The 20262-nt window shown below is 39.4% G+C and overlaps 2 protein-coding genes across 9 annotated transcripts in view; both read right to left on the bottom strand.

Annotated features, from left to right (window-relative positions):
* dpp9 (dipeptidyl-peptidase 9) overlaps positions 1-1823 on the bottom strand; it is a 12019-nt gene extending 10196 nt beyond the window's left edge. For 2 of the 4 annotated variants that reach the window (XM_083671699.1, XM_083671700.1), the window contains exons 1-3: positions 1695-1823; positions 340-430; positions 1-184 (exon numbers count right to left, since the gene is read on the bottom strand). The exon at positions 1-184 is cut by the window's left edge and continues 55 nt beyond it. In XM_083671699.1, the coding sequence (XP_083527825.1) occupies positions 1-184; positions 340-395 (240 nt within the window). In that variant the 5' untranslated portion in view covers positions 396-430; positions 1695-1823. Of the gene's footprint in view, positions 185-339; positions 431-1694 lie in introns of those variants that run through there. The other 2 variants (XM_083671702.1, XM_083671701.1) reach the window with 2 other exon arrangements.
* A 1135-nt stretch (positions 1824-2958) lies between these two features.
* dazap1 (DAZ associated protein 1) lies at positions 2959-17839 on the bottom strand. 5 transcript variants are annotated; one of them, XM_083672252.1, is made up of 13 exons: positions 17720-17839; positions 16659-16699; positions 15737-15903; positions 14969-15034; positions 14388-14495; positions 14129-14177; positions 11282-11364; positions 8575-8722; positions 8283-8312; positions 7088-7240; positions 6699-6866; positions 5347-5436; positions 2959-3806 (listed from the first exon to the last, which is right to left on the bottom strand). In XM_083672252.1, the coding sequence occupies exons 1-13, from the start codon at positions 17749-17751 to the stop codon at positions 3634-3636; spliced, it is 1308 nt and encodes a 435-aa protein (XP_083528378.1). In that variant the 5' UTR covers positions 17752-17839; the 3' UTR covers positions 2959-3633. The 5 variants fall into 5 exon arrangements, 3 of the variants coding, with proteins under 3 accessions (XP_083528378.1, XP_083528380.1, XP_083528379.1); XM_083672254.1 differs by having other exon boundaries at positions 15737-15795; XR_014554277.1 differs by lacking the exon at positions 5347-5436 and adding an exon at positions 4129-4235 and having other exon boundaries at positions 3667-3806.
* Positions 17840-20262: the final 2423 nt, after the last annotated feature.

The raw sequence follows: 20262 nt of genomic DNA, 5'->3' as shown, positions 1-20262 counted from the left end.
ATGGAAGTCATGCGGGGCTTTGTTTATGACCATCCCCGAGTACTTGCGGCTACCATGGATAATGTTCCTCAGGCCATCCCATGAGTGCTTCTCCACAAAGAACTGGGAGGGAATGTCATCCATCTCCACCACCTCAGTACTGTCCGAGAGCTCGTCTACTGTGGTCATCCTGACTGCTGCAAAACTGACCACAGGTGGACCAATGAGTTCAGACAGAGACTGCACAATTTTGAAAAAAGCTGAATGTTCGTGGTGTAGCTATGTTTAGTCAAGCTTAACCACTAACTTTGAGCACTTAGCAGTATGTAGCCTAAACCAAGAGCTGATTTTGTTCCATACCTTTTCCAACTACCTTCTGTATCGTCTTCAAGTTTCACCCTCTTTACTCTATGCATTAACCGGCCAACAAGCCTGAACCAGATTTGGCAACCTAAAAAAAGACAGTTATTATTTCACTATCGCTAATAGATTGGATTTAGCTCAAGGAAGCAAAGTTAAACAAAACCAAAAAAAACCTGATGACAGCATTACGAGGAGCCAGAGAAACACTGAATTATCTGCCATAATAAACTTCCCTGATGGGAACTGAGGCCTACACCACTTTGAAGAAAAAACACCCTGAAAGGTTTACCAAAGAAATGGACATCTTTGGGATATTCTTCTCTGGGCTGCTTCATTGAGGCACAACATCCAGCAACTCACTCAGCAACCTAGTCCTACAGTGGTCTAACCAAGCCTGTGACTGGTGACAATGCTACAGCCAATGCAACATGCCTCCAATGTCTCAATACCAATATATCACCAGTATGAGGAATGTTTTGCTGTCGCTCTACATTTCAGGGGTTAGGTTAGTTAGTTATTCTCCTCTCATTGTTTAAATTAGGTCAAGACATAACACTGAATGGAAGAAAATGGAAACCATATATTTCAAGTTATAAATTCTCAAGATTAGAATGTATGTGTATATCCTCAATTACAAATTACAGACCTAGCTAGCTACGTTTCTTCAAATAATAATGTAACTGTAGTGTACTTGGGAGTGGGGTAGTGTAGCCCTGCCAGTATGAATTTAAAAGAAATGGACAGTTTAATTTCGTCAACAAAATCGATATGATACCATTCCACACAAGGGAAAGCCCACTTTGTATGAAAATGGCTCATCCCCTAAAACAGAAGCGATACTAGTTTGTGATGGAGATGAACCAATAATTGCCCAGTACAATAACAGCCTAACACTAGCAGCTCAGCCAACACTGTCACAAAATCCATTGTCAATGACATAAGGCAGGTGTCATTGTAAACAGTCTAAGGGTATTCATTTGTTATTTTCGGCTAAGCTCGAGTAACAGAAGCTATCACACAAACATGCTTACCCAAACAAAAGGCTCTAGTCAACATAATAGCGAAAATGACAACTGCAGCAATGTAGCTAGGTAGCGCGCTAACTTTGAACTGAAAGAAAATATTTACAGAAAATTAACGACATCAAAACACCTATTTTGCCTACATAATTTCTGGCAAAACCGCCAAATTCAAGTAATTGCTGTGCGTTCTAAATAGCTATACTTGTTTGACAGCAAAGCTGTTCAAGTCTGGTTTGCCAGCAGGCTACAGTAGGCTAGCGGGCTAGCTAATTAGCTAGCTAGATAGAAAACACAAGATACTCGCTGGTGAAGTGATGCTTTGGTACTCACAAGTTCAGCCCTGTATTTTCTTTCACAAGTTTCTAACCCGTATTCTGATAGTGTGAATTGCTGTATTAACCGGTCACAACAGCCATGGCCTGTTGCTGCTGAGTTAGCATCGAAAAAATCACGGAAACGCAAGTGACTTGACAATGACACTCTCTACCCGGAAATGATACAGAACAGCACGCCTTGGATCTGGACCGCACTGTCTTTGACCAAACACTATTGCTTTGTTGTTGCAATTTTCTATTGTATTCGGAAACAATGTTGATCGTATTATATTTACCTTGTTGAGCTTTAGTGCAGTGACATTGTGTCATGTTTTGTTGAAAGAAGGTACTAGTTGACAAATAAACATCTCCAATACATCCATCCAATAAAACAATTTCTAGAATATTTTTTTATTGAAGGGTATTCATTGTGCCCAAACGTATGGTTGTGGTGACACTGCAGGGTCCGTGTACACGCACCACTGTACTACCAAATAATAACCTACAGTATCTGCAACTCTATTCTCTCTTCTTCCATCTACCTCTTGCTTCCTTCCTCCACTCCAAGTCTCTGAGCAGGTGAAGTCACTCCATGAAGGACAGCTCTTTCTAACAGGGGAGGCTGGTGGAGGTAGAAATGAGAGGACAGGCTCATTGTAATGAAAATAATGAAATGGGGAATGGTATCAAACACATGATACCATTCCTGATTCCATGCATTACAATAAGCCTGTCCTCCGTTTTACCTCCACCAGCTTCCCCTGCCTTGTTCCTATATTATGATAAATACAAATAATATGATATTGCATCATCCTAGATAATGTCTTCACAGAGTAAGCAAATTAATCTAAATCAGTAGTTTGTAGTGGGTTGTACAGTTTATTGGTTGGGACATAGGACCAGGCAATCTGTATGCCTGATTATTGCATGAGTGTTACTACTGAAACATAGAGGCTGATAAAGAATATCTCAGATCTCATATGGACATTTATTCTTAAATTGTGCAAGTACAAGGTCTGTGTGTATATGTGTGGGGAGGGGGGGGGGTTATATGGTGTGGCTGTTTACTGGGCTTGTGACATACTGTATGGAGAGTTAAGCAGAGCAAACCTTTATAGTGAACACCACGTTCAGAATTGTGCGTTGTGTTGTCTAAGAGTATAAATGGTATATTTAAATTAAACCATGATACTCAAACAATATATAAGGTATGGCTGTGGGCGAACGAGCGCACACACACACGCACACACATCCCCAAGACAGAAATAAAAAAATCAGCATGTCTTTAAAACATTTATTTGAAATAAGTATTCCTTTCTTTTTGCATAAGTGCAAAATGCACTCAAACAGCCACCTGAGGGAAGTCTAAGTCTTTAAATAAAAAACAAGCAAAGTGTACATCATTAGTACAAAATTCTTTTAAAAAATTGCAGTTTGTGTATAATATATATTCATATTTTCAATTTTAAACAAACTTTAAAATAAAGGCTCAGAAAGTAAACACCAACTCCACAAATGAAAAATAAAAACATTTTCCCTAGAATTTAAAGCTGAGGAAACTTGAAACCCTGTTTTCATTTCAGTATCTGGCATAAATATACATATGTCTCTCTCTCATTCATATTTTTATATATTTTCATATTCTGTGCTAGTGTTTGACCAGACAATCAAAACCTATTGCAAAGTAGTAAAGTCCTACTATAAAACATGGGGGGGAGAAACAAAGATTCTTTCATTTTGATGCTTGAAAGGTTATGCAAAAGTTTGTTCTTTTACATCTTGAGAGATTGTAACAGAAGTAAATTGGTATCCCTGGTTTTATGAGGTGTTTTTTCCTCTCTCGAATTGTGTGCATTTATGTTCCAAATAACAATCCAGAAATCCAGTTTTGCTTATGATCAGAACACATAGTATTTCCCTGACTTTTGAACTGTACGCTGTGGCGTTTGAAACTCTCAGCGCCTGTATGGGTGGAAGCCCTGTACATTGTGATTCTGTCCCCGACCGAAAGCGGTGGCCGTAGGCTGGGGTCCCGCCGCAGGTTGTGCTGTAGGTGCCCCGTAAGAGGCAGTCTGCTGGTTGGGATCCGCGAAACCATGGCCAAACCCACTCAGGTCCTGACCATAACCTGTGAGGACGGTAGGTAGGTAGGTAGAGAACAGGGAAAATAGTTTCATTATCAGGATCAGAGATTAGGCTTTAAAAAAAAAAAAAAAAAAACAGGTTCCATTGAGAGTACTTATTTTCCTTAAACAAATTACTTTAAAATACAGCACAGTTCCAGTGCCTTTTAATGTTCATATTAAATGTTGTCTTCCTTCCTCGCATATGTTAACCTAGAAGCAGACTGCATTTTGCTTCGTTTCACTTCCCTCAATATCAGTCTGGACCTGTCGACATTATTAATGAGGGGCATAGGCCAAAATAATTTCAGCAATTGGATTGATTACCTACAAATCTGGCCGCCTAGAGGTTTCAGAAAGCCCGCCCATAGGTTTCTGAAAGGATGCTGACTGGACCGGCTAGAAAATTGCCCCTCTATGGGAGCAGGTGCCGACTGATATTCAGGAAAGGGAAACAAAGCAAAATTCAGTCTGGTACCAGGATACACATGCCCCTCACACGCCCTCATTCATCATAATTCTGATCCGAAGTTGACAAATATCAACTAGACAATTAATTTAATTATGGCCAAATACAACTGAAGGAAAACAATATTTAAATAGTATTCAGTGACCAGTCCCACAAGCACATGTTTTTCAGACACTGGATGGCACCATCTACCCAAAAACCACTGAAGTCTGAGAGGCTGGGGCATAGACATCTAGTGAATACAACAGGACTGCACAATTTCAACCCATTTAAGACAATACTAAATTAAGAAAAAGACGACTGAAATGAAAGGACAAAAAAATGGTATAACACAAACTTTCTTGTGGGGTGCTCAAAGCACTCCAAGGCTGGGGAAAAAAGAATAAAAAGAGCTTTGAGCAGACCTAGCTTTACTACAGAGAGATTCAATAGAAATTGGGTATTCACCTGCCAAAGTGTTTTTTTTTTCCTCAACCTTCCCTTGGATTATCATTCTCTTATCTGTCATAAGGAGATGGTGTATGGGGGAAAGAATTTGTGAATGGACTGCCAACGCATTGAATAACTGAGCGCAAAATAAATGAGGGAAAACAAAAATCTGTTAAACATTGTAAACAATGACGATTTTTGCCACAATTAGATCATCCTTTAATAGCAAAGCAATGCAGAGGGAGAGAGAAAGAGTGGACACAAACAAGTTTGTGGACGCAGGTATTCTTTGTGTAGTAAACTACAGCTATGGGAAATTAGATGTTTTAACACTCATTAGGCATTAAACATAAGGGAATTCTACTCAAACACCAGTAAAGTTTTCATTTTGCCTATGAAAATAAGTATGTATTTCATTCCTTGAGAAAATGGTAAATTCCAATTTTCTAATTGTTTTATCACCTCAAAAACACATTGCTGTATTTTAGTACACTCTGAATGAATAAATAAATGCACTTTGTATGTAGCACATACATACAAAATACATAATTATTCAAAAAAAAAAAAAAAAAGATGGAAGAAACAGCTGCAGCTATATGACTGTGTCTGCTATTTTTGTGGTTGGAAAATACAATGCTCACACCTACCTGCACTATATCCCTGCTCATCCTGACCATAACTGTGAGAAGGACGCGTTGGCCCGTAGGCAGAGGGGTCCTGAGGGTAGTTACCCAAGCCTATCAGGGAGACGAGGAGACCAGGTTGACTGAACCCAGATAGTCTACTTTTAACATTGTCCCCTTATTAAACTGCCACTTGGGCTTTCATTAACACTTTCCCTCTGCCTGCTCTGAAACTCCTGCCAAATATCAAATGAAATTCATCTGGAATTAAAAACACATAGGGTGAATGGGATGCTACTTGCTAATGCCTTTGCTGCCTATGGTTACCATACTAAATGACGGATCAGGCAGCTGACACTAATGGCAAAGAGCATGATGAAGGCAAAGCACAAGCATGAAACATTGAACAACATGAACTGATTTATAATATACTGTAGCTTTAATACAACATCATAAAGGCATAAATGAAAACAAACAGCTACTATATTTTTCTCCCTGTTTCATGTTCTCTTTTTTTACTAGTACAGGACAATAAGTAAAGAGGAAAGAGGAGGGGGCAGTGAGGATGAGAGAAATTCCCTCGGCTGCATAAATGAACACAACAAATGAGGAGCTTCACTAGGACTGTGTTTACTAAGGAGGGAGAGACCCTCAAGCCTTGGTGTTAATGACAAGGCTGGCTTTTACCATAGAAAATCCTGTTGACTAAAAGCTTTGTCAGTATTTTTTGCCTCATAACAGTGGTTATAATGAAGAATTGATAGTACCAACTAGTTTCTGCTCAAATATGCTTGAGAAAAAGCAGGTCAAGGTATGCAGGACCCATTGACTCCATGGAGACCATGCTAGAAGATAAATGTCAGACAAGTCATTAACGAAGAAAAGGGGGGCCTTAAAGTTGGCACAATCTTTGGGAATTGTTGACCAAATTCCCCAAAAACCCATGTGTCTGTATATTTTCTACCTTGGTCTATCTGCAGCACTGGGTGTATTCCACTTTTCTCAAAAACGACATTGCAAGGCCGGATGATCTAATTCAAACCTACCATTTGTTACCAATCCACATCCCAAACATTCCGTAGCCCACCTGAAAAATCCTGAAAAGGTAACACTGAAGAGTCTTGGGTATGGTGTGACCTCTATGGCATCTCCATGGCAGGGTCGGAAGGGTAGGTACAGTATGCAAGCAGATATGCATGTGATGCCATTCAAGCTAAATGGTACCAAGAGCAAGCTCCTGCTTGTTGTAGTAATGAGCCATGTTCTTGGGGTGTGCTTACACCAAATAAAATATCCAACAAAATGGATATACCCAATGTAGGCGATAACAGTAAGGGAAAGGGTGGGACTTAAGACTGCATGTAGGAGCTACTTACCATATTGGCTATAAGGGAAGTCGGGTTGTCCAGTGGGGGCTTTGCTCATGTCCTGAGTAGGTGTGGTGGCGGGGGCAAACCCGAGTGGCCCTGTTCCCGGAGTGGTGGGTGGAGGAGGCACTCCCTGTGGTGCGTACTGGTCACCTTGAGGCGTGCCAAAACTGTACCCTAAACCAAAAGCCAGGAAGAGAGTTGTTAACTCCACCTATGAAAGACAACCTGTATAATAATAGAAGATAAGGGCTTATACTGCCAATAGGCAGTAGCCACATAAAAGCTTCATTGTACAACCATTTTAAAAATTAAGATTTTTACAATACGTCCAAAAAAAATCTAAATGGAGATAGAATCTCTTCTAATAGTGCTGACAGTCCATTACAGATACTGACCAAACTGAGGTGGTGTGCTGTATCCCTGCTGGGCATAGCCCTGAGGTGCCCCAAAGCCCCCTGCTGGGGTCGTTGTGACAAGGAATGCGTTGAACGGGGAGGGGGGCTGGGCAGGAGCTCCACGACCTGCCGATAGAGGGGGTCCGTACCCACCTATGCCGGTAGACAGAAAAAAAAAGAAAAAGAAAGGCTATATGCTGTGTCTCGTGATATTTGAGGTCATGGACATGCCTTGGTTCAATCCACACTGAATTTGAATGGAACTTGAATTTGATATTTTCTGCTGTAAAAGTATGAAAATAAGTTCTACCATTAAAGCAAGCGTACCACTAGTTCAACATAGCAAGCATGTAACTTTCTGTCAAGCTAGTGGGGTTGTGTTCAAGGGATAGTCACCCAAGTTACAAAATCACATATTTGTTTCCTTAGCCTGGAAGCAGCTTATGCACAAGGACAAACTGCAATCCATGCTATGGTTCTGCATTCCTAGCCACTGATATCAACCGCCAAGTTTAACATTTTCTTAACCACAACCAATAAAGTCAATCCTCGATTTAGCGTTTGTTAACTGTAATGCTTAAATCACCTCAAAGTAACAAGTCATAAAGCAATACACTTCCTTTCAAAGTTACTTTTAGAAGATTTCAGAGTACAATCCAAAACATGATAAATCTGGAGAGATTGAAGTCTATTGGTTTATGGTTAGAAAATGGTAGCAGTTAGCAACAGTGATGAGATAAACAGAACCAAAGCTTGGATTGCAGCCTGTCCTTGTCCTGCTTTCAAAGTAAGAAAAAAGCTGATTGTAATTTAGGTGAACTATCACTTTAAACATGATATAAGATCGAACCAACAGCAGAGGGAGGTAATAAGTACTTCAAGGCCACTATCTGTCTCATGTAGTCAATTATCAGTGACTTCATCCTCATACAGCTGACAGCATGATAACGTGTGCCTAACTGACATTACCTTATTGGTCAATATGGGTATAAACTACAAAGTGCAAGACAACATCTGTGACAATAATTCTTGGTAAGTTAACTTTCACAGGATCCAAGATGGATAAGATATTGTATACAAACTCAATCATTTGCCAGTTACATAGGAGTTATTACAAGAGAGCTACTAAATTACACACACAAATTGTCAGTGAGATATGTCGGAACAATACATGCAACATAGGGAAACAACATACCTAAGGGCTGGCCCGTAGACACCCACACTCCTTAAAAGAGAAAAAACTCATTTATTTATCTACACTGGAAAAAAACAATTTCCAAGATAACATACAATAATTGGTAACTATATCAAGTTGACCATTTCCCAAAGTACAGTTGAAGTACTAACCCAGACATAACATTAACAGAGGGGTTGGCACATTTTAACATTGTCCAGTGATGTATTTGTCCTTAATGTAATACAATGTCTGTGTTCTTTATCTGAGAGAACTAGCCATGCTCTCTGCTCTGGGCATCTCTCCCACTCACCCTGGGGCCCATAACTCTGTTGCCATCCCTGGGCGGGCTGTGCTGTCCAACCATTGGCTGCACTTAGGATGCCTCTAGGTCCCCATTGGTTAGGTCCAAGCTGGCCAGGAGCTTTACTGTCCCGAGGTTCAGCCTTTTTCACTTCCATCTGGACAAAGGACAAGGAAGGCACAATTTGCAAGACCAGTATTTGATCACAGAAATCCCTCCCTACCAGATCTCAGCCGTTACTAATATTGTTTTTAACATTTTGGGAGCTTCAATGAGTTTCAGTTTATCTTATCTGGGCCAATGTAATGTATATGTAGATAAATACTTAGTTGTATTTGGGGAGTTGTTTAACAATATGTTTCTCAGGTACTTTATTCACAATAAGATTGTTTTATTTTTTGCTGAATAATTTGGAATAGAAAACATAAAATAACAGCATTGATTTAAACAGATATATAAAAGGTCTACCTGAGAAACATAGAATTTAAATTTCCTTGCATTAGAGCCCTTTAATTTAAATAAAAAACATCTAATGGAATGTCAAGACTTACCTTTCCCCGGCTAACGCTTAAAGAATCTCATTTTTATTTAACTTGGGAGTAGAATTTCAGAGGGAAATGGATGTAGAAAGAAATTTGTATCTTAGATCTAACAGAGTAAAAGATAAACATGCAGATAATAAAAACGGACAGTCATAAGTCAATTTAGAAATGAATCTTCATACCGTGTCAAATAATGGAGAAATTAAATACTTCTCCAATTGACTGATACCCTTCTAATTTGCTTATCTTTAAACAGAAAAATGGTCTGCATTATGGACTTTGTATTGGATATTTCTGGGATTAATGTAATATTTTCAATAAGATAAAGAAGCTATTCTTATAACCATTCCTTATGGCTTAAAGGGCTACTTGCGTCAGCCATTATCTGCCTAAATAAAATCTCTACTCCCTGTAACCAGAACAGAGATACCAGCAGTTAACCAGAGCAAAAAATGGGTTGAAACTAGACGGGAGTAAGACAGAAATAGATGAGGGGTTGAGTTAATGGGGTCACCTTGCAAGAGGAAAACTAATAGCAACGTTCTCCATTGCTTTAAGGTAGTGCCACTGTCTTTGCCTCCCCTCTTCCTTCTCTGTCGACCTAATTACAAGCACATGTTTCCGCAAGTGGCCCGCCGCCGCCAGCTCAGCTACCTAGGCCCTCTCCCGTGGGCATCACAGCTTGGAGTGATGGATGCCATGACTTCTGTGCACTCCCCAACAGCAGAACTGGGATTTGCTCCACAGTTTGATGTGCTCCAGTTTCTAAATTTATAACTTATATCCCCCTACCTCCCTCAAGTCCCAGCGCAAGGTAATGTCAACTCAAGAACAATAGCTTGATTCTTACTGGAAATCAGGACAAAGTCAAGGAGAGTTGGTAAGAGGATAGGCCTCTCATCAATTACAGAGCAACACAGATCTGGTTCATACATTTAATGAGGTCAGAAAGAGTTAAACTTAAAAAAATATATACAGATGCCACTGCCTAGGAGGAGAGTTGCCATAATACTGTTGGCTAAATGTATTCTCAATTGAGAAGATAAAACACAGATTTGAAGGGATCTGACAAATTAATAGAATAATTTCAGCTGGAGATGTGACATGGCTCAGAGAGGATTGTCTCAGGGGTAATCTGGCTAATAGTTTTCTTATACCTACAAATCATTACTAACTAGATAGGGGACTGAACTTGGGTTGTGAAACGCTCTTTGCTGGTATCATAGAACTGTGGGTTCAGGGACCTATTAGCTTTAAACTCTCCATTGGGAGGAGGCAATGAATACGTTGGTGCTAGGAGCTTAAACTGTCCTTAAAAGACGGTGTTCATAGATAGGTCCCAACCAGCCCTTTAAAAAGACCCACCCATTTTGGTTCTCAGAACAGATCGACACAGTATGGAGATTCTGAAACAGAGGTCACTTAATTGAGGTTTTTGTTTACTTTTTAAACACAAGTTGGCAGGGAAATATATCAAATAACTCAAAAAGTAAGTGACCCGCCAACAAAATAACCGAAAAAAGAACTGAAACAAGACCAATCCTTTAGGTGATTTCTTTTCAGTAAAATTCAAACTAAGGCTAAAACTCTTATCTCCCATAATAGGCTTCATTACAGACCACTCCCTTGAATCTCCAAAGCCAGAGCACGTATTGTGTCTGAAGCAAGATATGAAATACCTGAACATATCAACAACCTAAAGGAGAGGTCAAAATAAACAAAGCCTTGGGCGACTATAGAAGTTGTACATAATATTTCAGAGGGGTGACCAAGTCTTTTTTATAACAATAGGTACAAGGTCAATTACAATAAGAAGTTGTGGGTTCCAAAAATGTTCCTTGATCATTCTGGATAATGTTTGGAGTACCATGTGTAAAACAGCATCCATGATGGTCCAAATCTATGAGATATTGCACAATAACTAGCCAGACTTAACAGAGCAAAACATTCCACTACAATGTGAGTATTGTAATTGAGGCAGAGGAATTTTTACTGTCAGCTATGTCATTAATATAGATTTAAAAAAAGAGAAGGCCTTCATGAAAGAGGCACCAAACTCATTGGTGGCCCCTGGAAATAGAGCTGTAACTCTAAGGTAACAGCACCGAACAATACTTCCCATCGCCCAAGCCTCCGTTTGATCTTGAGGGTAAAATAAAACTACAACTACACACTTTTTTGCCCATGATGTCGTGAAAATGCATGTTGACAGCCTGGTCCACTGATTGTTCGGCCTCGAAAGTAATAAATCCAAAACCTAGCCAACGACCAAGAGTGAATCAAGGTAGCAGGGTGTTGTGACAACACAAGATGAAGAACAGTATTGGGGTCAGCAAAACGGGGATCCATCAAGACTGAGCTGGAGGCTCCTGGGGTTCGGATGATGTCGCTGACTTGCAGCACAACACAAGCGGAAGGGTAGGGGCTGAGAGACTTTAAACCAATGCTCTCCATGCTCAAACAATTACAGGGTTTAATTTGTTTTTAACTAAAGCAAAACTGATCAACATTGCAATTGTGATTTTAAAAAAGGGGTTTGAAAATGCGATATTCTGTTAATGTACAGAGCAGTCAGTCGATGTACTGAGGATTTAAAAGTTTTCATTTATGGACAAGCTGGACTAAACTCACAACAGTCATTTATGTATTTTGGTCAACTTAATGCCAATTGGAGCAGCAGCAGTGAAGTTACTTGATGCGGTTTCATCCAAACCCCACCTGGATCTGCCCCTTGGTATATTGCTGTGCAGCACAAACTGGCAGCAGCCATTGTTAATGCATAACAGAAAATGGAGAAACAGAAACTGTACAATGTCTAAAGCTTTCTCCAAGCTTTCCCAAATGTCTTTTTATGTTTTGAGTCAGCCAGGATAAGCCTAAAATGGGAAATTACAATATTGCTTACAACAGCAACACAAAGATATAGGCCATTTTGTTTTCCAAATGTTTAAGTAACAACCAATGATGCTGTCAGAGTTTGCATGGGAAGTGAACAAAGTAGAAAGTAGAACAAAGAAGAACCCATCTGTGTGAGGAACCAACACTTATAACCTAACTCTACAATAAACAAAAACACTAAGACGTCAGAGCCTCTGGAAGCTTTCCACTGAGACTACAGCCTCCCTTGATGTTGACATTTATCTAGCCGAACCTGTGAATATACAGCACCAACGAAGGAAAGCTAGGCCTATACCACAGTAGATATGAATCTGTACCTCAGAAACCATATTTGGTAAAACTACATTAGTAAAAGTTCTGGATTTTGCAGTCTAATTATATATATATTTTTTTTTTAAACTATCCACAATGACAAAAATAAACTTTTCATAGCACTAAGGTTATGCAGCAGCGCCCCACTGCAGTGAACCAATTCCAATTTGAGAAACGCTACCAGTGGCAGAATTGGGTTGTGAGAACATCTCCACTTGGGGACCTAACCTGATTCCAATCAAATGTCCTTTGAGACCAAAGAGATTTTGAAACCTCTAATATTATGTCAAGCATTCCCCAGCCACCTGATCTGCTACTATAAATACCATCTATCGATGACCTGTCCTTATTCTAAATTCGAACTTAGTTTAAGCATTTGCAAACGGGTTAAAGGCCGACATATTGGTGACAATCAAGTTGAACATTCGGTACAAAAATGTAAGCTGCACTTCAAGATAAGCTTTCCAACTACACTGTAAAGAAACTCAAGTTCCTTAGCTTAACTCAATTCATAACCATGATTAATCTAAACTTTGTACACCCCAATTCAACAGCCTGAGCATTTTGAGATTTTACATCTGGCCTGTACCTCTGTGATGCCACTCAGTACACACTAACCTAAAGGAGAAAAGACAAATCTTAAGAGACACCGTTAATCACATTCAATCCATTCACAAGAAGGGGACAGAAAAAAGAAAAATAGAAAGGGCTTACTTACAAAAATACTTAACTTTCTACATATGGGAAAACACTTAATATGCCATTTAGAAAAATATATCAGATATATCTAAATCAAAAGTAAAGAAAACTTATTTCAAAACTGAATGTTAGATGTATTTTAGTAAAAGAAAAGTCTCCATACTATCCTTGATTATGTATAGGTTGATAGTTATTTGTGTAAATTCAAATGACAAACTATTCTGCGTCTCTCCCCAAAGAGATCAATGGGTACTGAAGGAGAAGAGGAGAAATTAATGCTGTGGGTCATTGACCACAGCATCATTGCTGTATAGGACAAGTGCAGAAGAAACAGCTCTGAGCAAACTGAACCACCTTATCGTATGTCATTTTAAATGTCAACTAAGGTAACACCTGAAACTGCGCAAAGACTGCCACATCAGCTAGAATAATGGGAAACATATCTACATAACGATAATGACATTTAGATGTTTTCATTCCAACAACTGCAAAATTAGAAATATTACAATTTGTTTCATTGAATGTTGAAAGGTGGGAGTTTGTGACATTATCTAGCCTATTCTTCAAGCAACCTGAATAAAAGAAATGTGCAGAAATACCACATTCCAATTGATTGGCAAATAAAACATGGTTTGTTTGTTGGTTTGTATAGCCCATTCATAAATGTTGACTTATCTAACCACAGTAAAATGTGTTTACTTGTTAAATACGTGTTGATGATTCCATGTCAGCCATTGTAACATACTATCTGGAATAATTTCAGGTAACAATCGACAATATTTAAAAAGCAGCATGTGCATTTTACTTGAACGAAAACGCCTAAATGCAGCAGAGGCTGATTCTGTCACACAATGTCATGAGAAGACACCACAATGTTTGAGATTCATGCCAATGTTATCTCTTCACTTCCTCACCATGCAGATCTGACTGTATGGGGAAAGTTTTCAGTGTTTAAGGGTGCCATCCATTGCAGAGCATATGAATGAATGATGAACGAGATGTTATTTGAAATTGGGCGGAGATTGAATGGGCCCTTCCTCTTTGGGTCAGAATAGTTTGTCATGAGATTTAAGATGGAAAGTATGGAAGAGAAAAACTTGATCAGCTTTTACCTCGGGGCCTCTGTTTCTCCGCATCATAGATCATTACCACCTCTGTGACCTTGAAGTGAACAAAGGAAAACATTGGATAAATTTAGCGTATAGGTGAAAAAGGGTTCTGGTTTGTATTACAAAGATATCTTGCTTGAACAATTCTGTACCCTCACTGATGTCTTTTAAAACTGTAAAGTATAAACCCATCAAGCAGGAGAAGAAACATGGAGGAGAAGAAAAGAAAAGCTCTACACAACACAGTCTTAGCAAGACTCACCACTCCAAATCGATTGAAATAGTCCCGTAGTTCAGGTTCGCCACAGTTATGGGGGATCCCTCCAACAAATATCTTCTTTGATTTATTGCTGTCAGATTTGCTGCCCTTCTGAAAATACAAAAATATATTCTTTCAAAGCCACATAGAGGATCACAATGAAGAAGAGGCATTTAACCATTATCTAGTCAGACAGTGGAGAAGGAATTAGGTTCTCTCTCCCTGCCCTGGGGTATAATTCTTAACATGTCATGTCAATGCAAAAACTAGTCTCTACAGATTCAATTAGTGCTTCAATATTACTGAAGAGTGTTTTGCCATCAGTGTCCTTCATTCGTACAGAATAACTTGAGTCAACAATAACTTAATCATATTTTCATCTCAAGATGAATCTGCAAGATCCATGATAGCAGCAATAAGCCTTACTGTCACAGATGTGATTTATATAACAGATAACGTCCCAGAGTATCAGAGGAAGAAAAACTACAATTCACTCTGTGCAAGAGAGATGAAGGGACCTAGACTTGGTGCTCCAATTCTGTAGAGGACAAATGTAGCTTTCACAAAAAAAGTGTTTTCCTTACCCAGCCATCCTTAGATCGAGCTTTTTCAGGTTGCATTCCCCTGGGGGTACATGGCTTAGGGTCAATCTGTCGACAAAGAGTTTTACCTCAGCCCTCAAGGAAAATCACCTTCAAATCTTCCCTCTAACAAAATCTGGTGGAATAGCTCACTTGATGAGACCAAATAAAAGCATATTTCTTTACTGTGAGGACATGCCCTTCATTTAGGTACATCAAAATGTATTTAGTTTTTGGCTACTTCTACTAGTAGTGTTTTACTACTATCAACTTATATCACAGCATAGAGCAAATTATACATAACTAGTTATTTTAATTATATGTGTGACAACTTCCATGACCTAACATGTCAACTTAAGCCCACGTTGTTAGCTTATGTTCTAATGGCCATTAAATTGGTCGGCCGACAGAGTAATTCCAGCCTTTAGTTAAACTAATAATAACATCTCTAAACAGGTAGTTAGACAATCAGCCTGCTTTGAAAAAAAGTACATCAGAACAGTAATGTACATAGTAGCTACTGTCTGAAAGGGGGGGGAGAGTATGTGCAAAGTAATATGGGTTCTTCTACCTTCTGTTTATCAACATCTATTAAATACTGATAGAAAATACAACCATGTTACCATCCAACAATTCATCTTCATAATATTACACTGTAGTTATTCAAGTTTTGTTCAGCCAAGTTAGTCTCATTGTAAAAAAGGCATAATTTGGAAAAGCCATATGTCTACCGTGCGTATTTAGGCTGCAAGGTGCATACTACATACTCACATTTCTGCCATCGAGGTTATGAGGTTTGGTCTCCAGCACAGTCCGGACACAATTGGGATCTTTGAATTTGACAAACCCAAAGCCCCGTGACTGATTTGTTGTTTTGTCCTTCATGATGACACAATCAACTACTTCCCCATATTGCGAGAAATAGTTTCTCAAAGTCTCTGATAGAAAAAAAATACATTGAGATAAGTGGAATGACCTTTTTAGGATCCTTCAGAGATAGTAGTGTTTCTAACATTAGGCTATGGGTAATATGCATGCATTTCAAAGTTTGCTCGATAAAAATCCAGCATTAATGTCATTGGTGTTCACACAAAATAAGGCATTAACTGTCCCAATGACGAGACAGCAAAAAAACATTACACAATATTGTCATGCACATACATGTCCTTAGAGGCTGGGCATTCAAGTTTCAACAAATGAAGTCAGCCCTTTCACTGGGAATTCTTTTAATTGCTTTTCTTGTCATTGAAACCCCTGAGGCACTGCCAAGGAAGCAAGCACTGTGAAATACTGTACTGTGGCTACTGACCTTAACTTTAGAAAATGCTGTCAGAGTGAAGAGTGTGGTGGGTGATAAGACACACTGCCCAGTCAAGCATGATTCAGAGAGGGACTCTCTATGGCTAGAGAAGAACCCCTAAGTCTAAACAATTGTGAGAAATGCCTGAGTGTAATAACATGCCACCTTTAGAATAATATCTGGGGCAAATCTGTGCAATTGAATTTGCTTCGAAGGCTTTTGAAATTACAGCTTACATGATAATGTCTTAATGTTCTTTCAAGTAAACAGGTATGCCTTCTCTTGCTAGCATATGAGAGACAATCAAATGCAAAACCTTTCCATGTAGGTGAAATGATGTCAATTGCATCAACAAGTCCATTCAATAGACAGGTCGGTAGGCAGTTAACTCACCCTGTGTGGTACTCCAGTCCAAGCCTCCCACAAACAGTTTTCTACAAAAAAGTGGAAGACACAGTAATTTATTTAACACATGACTTAAAGATAGTCAAGTCAGAGTGCCAGCATTATCATTGCCATCATTACTATGTCAAACAGTTTGATGTGTAAATATCATTGGGAAGCATCCTATTAACTTCTGATCGATTTGGTTGAGTGTTAGACAATTCTAGAATACATCAAATTGCCTCAGTGGTATGCTGAAAACAACAGAAAACGGTATGAAGTACTGTGTGGCAAGTTCCACATTGCTATAAGCTGCTAACTAGACAAGATTATTAGTTAGCTGGGCTATACACTGCATCTACTGCAGTATAGCCCGCATAATGAAGACAAGCCGGCATCTCTCGTCTCGCTACCTCAACAATCTAGCACGAGCGCTATCCTATCATCTACATGAAGCTAGCTAATGCCCGCTAAATGTCCTGCTGTGCTGGAGAGTCCTCTACCAAGTTCAAGTCGGCGTCTAGCTAACTGCAGTAGCTAGCTAGTACGAGCAACAACGAACCATAAAAGTTACCAATCTAGCTAGTATTCAAATCAGAACATTTCTGTCAAAGTTAACTGATTACACTGGCAGTTTAATTTGACGTTCATCTATTTCTCACAGTAGCCATTGGTCCTCCACATAGTATTTATATTTGAGAGAGGCGCATATCTAGCATTGGCTGGCTAGCTTCTCTAGCACATATAAATGAAATGTAGCAAGTAGGTAGTTAAGTATAACATATACAATTGACTAGCTCGGGTTAGTCAGACTCTACTTCTGGTGGTGCCCACGTTTACTTCAGGTCTGCTATTTCTTTGTGTAAGAGAGCTCACTATCATGCTAGATGTACTAGATAACTTCGCTAGCTAGCTAGCTACCGGTAACGTCAGTTTGTCAAAATGTCAGATAGCTTGCAAGCTAACCAGCTCCGACGAGTGACCATTCACAATAATTTATTTATTTTTGCGACGCAAACCAATATAGCTATAGCTAATTACTTCTAAACTGGTTGAAGATCGCATCTTACCCAACTTCATCTCCGGTTAAGTTGCTGTTCATTTCTGAGGCTTGTGCAGCGGTCTTGTGTATTGCCACCGGTTTATTGCTTCACTACTGCCCCTCCACTGATACCCGGGGAAGGTCACTCCGCTTTTGGTTCAAACTGATCTGCGCAATGACGATGTGTTTTGCCACGGGGCCCCCTGCAGGGGGTACTCTTTTCTTTGGAAAAAAAAACAAACAAAAAACGGTAGAGAATTGTGGGATATGTAGGCTGTCCAATATTTGAAGCGCCTTTCAATGAATCCAAGGGCAATCTACAGAAAGAAGCACAAAATAACAAACTGTAACAGTAGCACACCAAAGACACAACTTAGACATTAACTCAATAATGAAAGAAACACCATAGGGTTCGGAGCTGGGGTCATAGTTTAATGTTATATCTGATCTAAAAGGTGCATTTTGTGGATTCCTATATAGCACAAATTCATTCAATTAATTTGTCTATAAAAGTCTATGATCACACCTGGGGGGTGGGAGTTCGAGTGTAGGAGCCAGTGTTGCCAGATTTCATTAATCATGGGGTGGTTTCCAGGACACAGATTAAACCTAGTCCTGCACTAAATCACACTTTCAATAGGAAATCTCAATTCAAGACGTTTTTTGGTCAAGGAATAGGCTTAATCTATTTCCAGCCCAATATGTTCAGCATAACTAGAGCCTAAACCCTGGCCAATCCACTAAATAGTAGCCAAAAATCACTTAATTTAAATTGCCCGTCACGCTGTGGAATGGGTGGAGTTATGTTTATTAGGTGTTTGATTGGTCGTAAAGTGTGAATATCACCATCTATGTGCAGAGCAAAATCAATTGGCATCAATCGGCATTGACTTCTTAGATTTTACAGTAGTTGCCCCCATCTCCGAGCTTGGTATTTCGCATTCTCTCCTCTGTCCTCTACTCGCGTCCTACTAAAAATGACTAGGAGGAGAAGATCTAGGTTCCTCCCCTTACATATTCTTTTTTGGAGGACAAAGCGAGTCGATGACAGAGGAGAGGACACGGGGAGTCATGTTCCTAACAACTGAGAAAAGGTTAATGCGTTTTAAGTATGACTGGGCGAGTGGATTGCACATTTTAATGGGGATTGGAAATTGTCATTCATTAACTCATCCAAAACCTGAACAATGTAGCAAAAGCTGATTTGGTGACTTTCTTGATATGCAGAAAGTTTACCCAAGTTACAATATCTGAAACTAGAAAAACTTCAAATGCAAAAAATAAATGCTAAAAATGTCCCGGAGTGATCGCAGCATTGATAGGTAACACTCAGCCAGACTCCACTTACAGACTATCCCTTTAATGGATTTCACCTTTGATCTCAAACTGGCTAGAAAAAAGGGACAGGACAGCAGCAACTTGACAGCTCTAAAGGGTTTACATGGCAGCCAGAGATTGCAGGAAAACAGCTACAATTCAAGATTCAGTGGTACTGGTCATATTACTAAACTAAATCAAGGCACAATTTTCAAGCCGTTTTGTCAGAAATATCCTAGAAATAGTTTTCCATTTAAGACAGTACATAGGGTAATAATAGTGATGAATCAATTGAGTTCTTAAGAAGAATGCATTCATTGTAGTTCAATGTGCCAAATAGCAAAGTCTATCCAAAAATCCATGAGATCAAAATGATAGTTTAAACCAGGTTTTGGTTTTTCGCATAATGAGCAACATTGCTGGAGAGACCTGAAGACTTGTGTAATCACACAGAGCGATATATCCAAGGCATTAACACAGTGTGTAAATGTGCTATTGAGGAGTGCAGATAGTAGTCCTAGTCCATTACATTGGTGCAGTGGCCCAGATCACACAGCTGATCTATCAAAGCAGTAGTCAAAAGAGGGTGTAGCATAGTGGACATGCTTTAGTGGACTATGTTCCTGTAATGAGTAACTTTGTCTCAGACCTGAAGACTTGTGGTTGCTCTCAGAGCTCAATGTATTGACATAGTTATGACTCTTTTAACTCAGAATCAACTCACAGACAAGTTGAGACAACTCTGATTCAATGCACCACATGTCATTTGCAGTTCAGAGGTTGTCACAATACAATGGCAGTCACACAAATAATTTTGGTGACATTTTTAAAGAAAGTTCATGGCAATGTAGGCCACACCATGTGGGAACAACAGTTGTGGGTAGGGTATCAGTGTTCAGCCATGTGATAAGAAAGTTTGATACCTTGTTACTGACCTCTAGCTGAAAGGCTGATTTCTGAACAGTTAAAAGATATGTTTCAAATTAAACACAGAGACTCTCTTACCAATTCACATCAACAATTCACAGGTTTATGCCTCCAATGTGTTACAGTGTATCATGTTTTGTTTCAACTGTCCACACTGACGTCAGTGAACACTCAAGTCTCGCTCCCAGACACTTCCACGTTAGTGGCAAAGAATGCAATAAGAATAATACATCCCTTGGTTAGTAAACACGTTGCTCCTCATTGGAATGTGCCCTGTATTGCCCAGCTGTAGTACGCCTCGTCCACATTGCCAACTCGTCTTGCAGA

The sequence above is a fragment of the Argentina silus genome (genome assembly GCF_951799395.1).
Source record: "Argentina silus genome assembly, chromosome: 6".
In the NCBI taxonomy this organism is placed as follows: Eukaryota; Metazoa; Chordata; class Actinopteri; order Argentiniformes; family Argentinidae; genus Argentina; species Argentina silus.
Note: the sequence above shows the minus strand (reverse complement) of the source record. Positions and strands in the feature narration are given on the sequence as shown.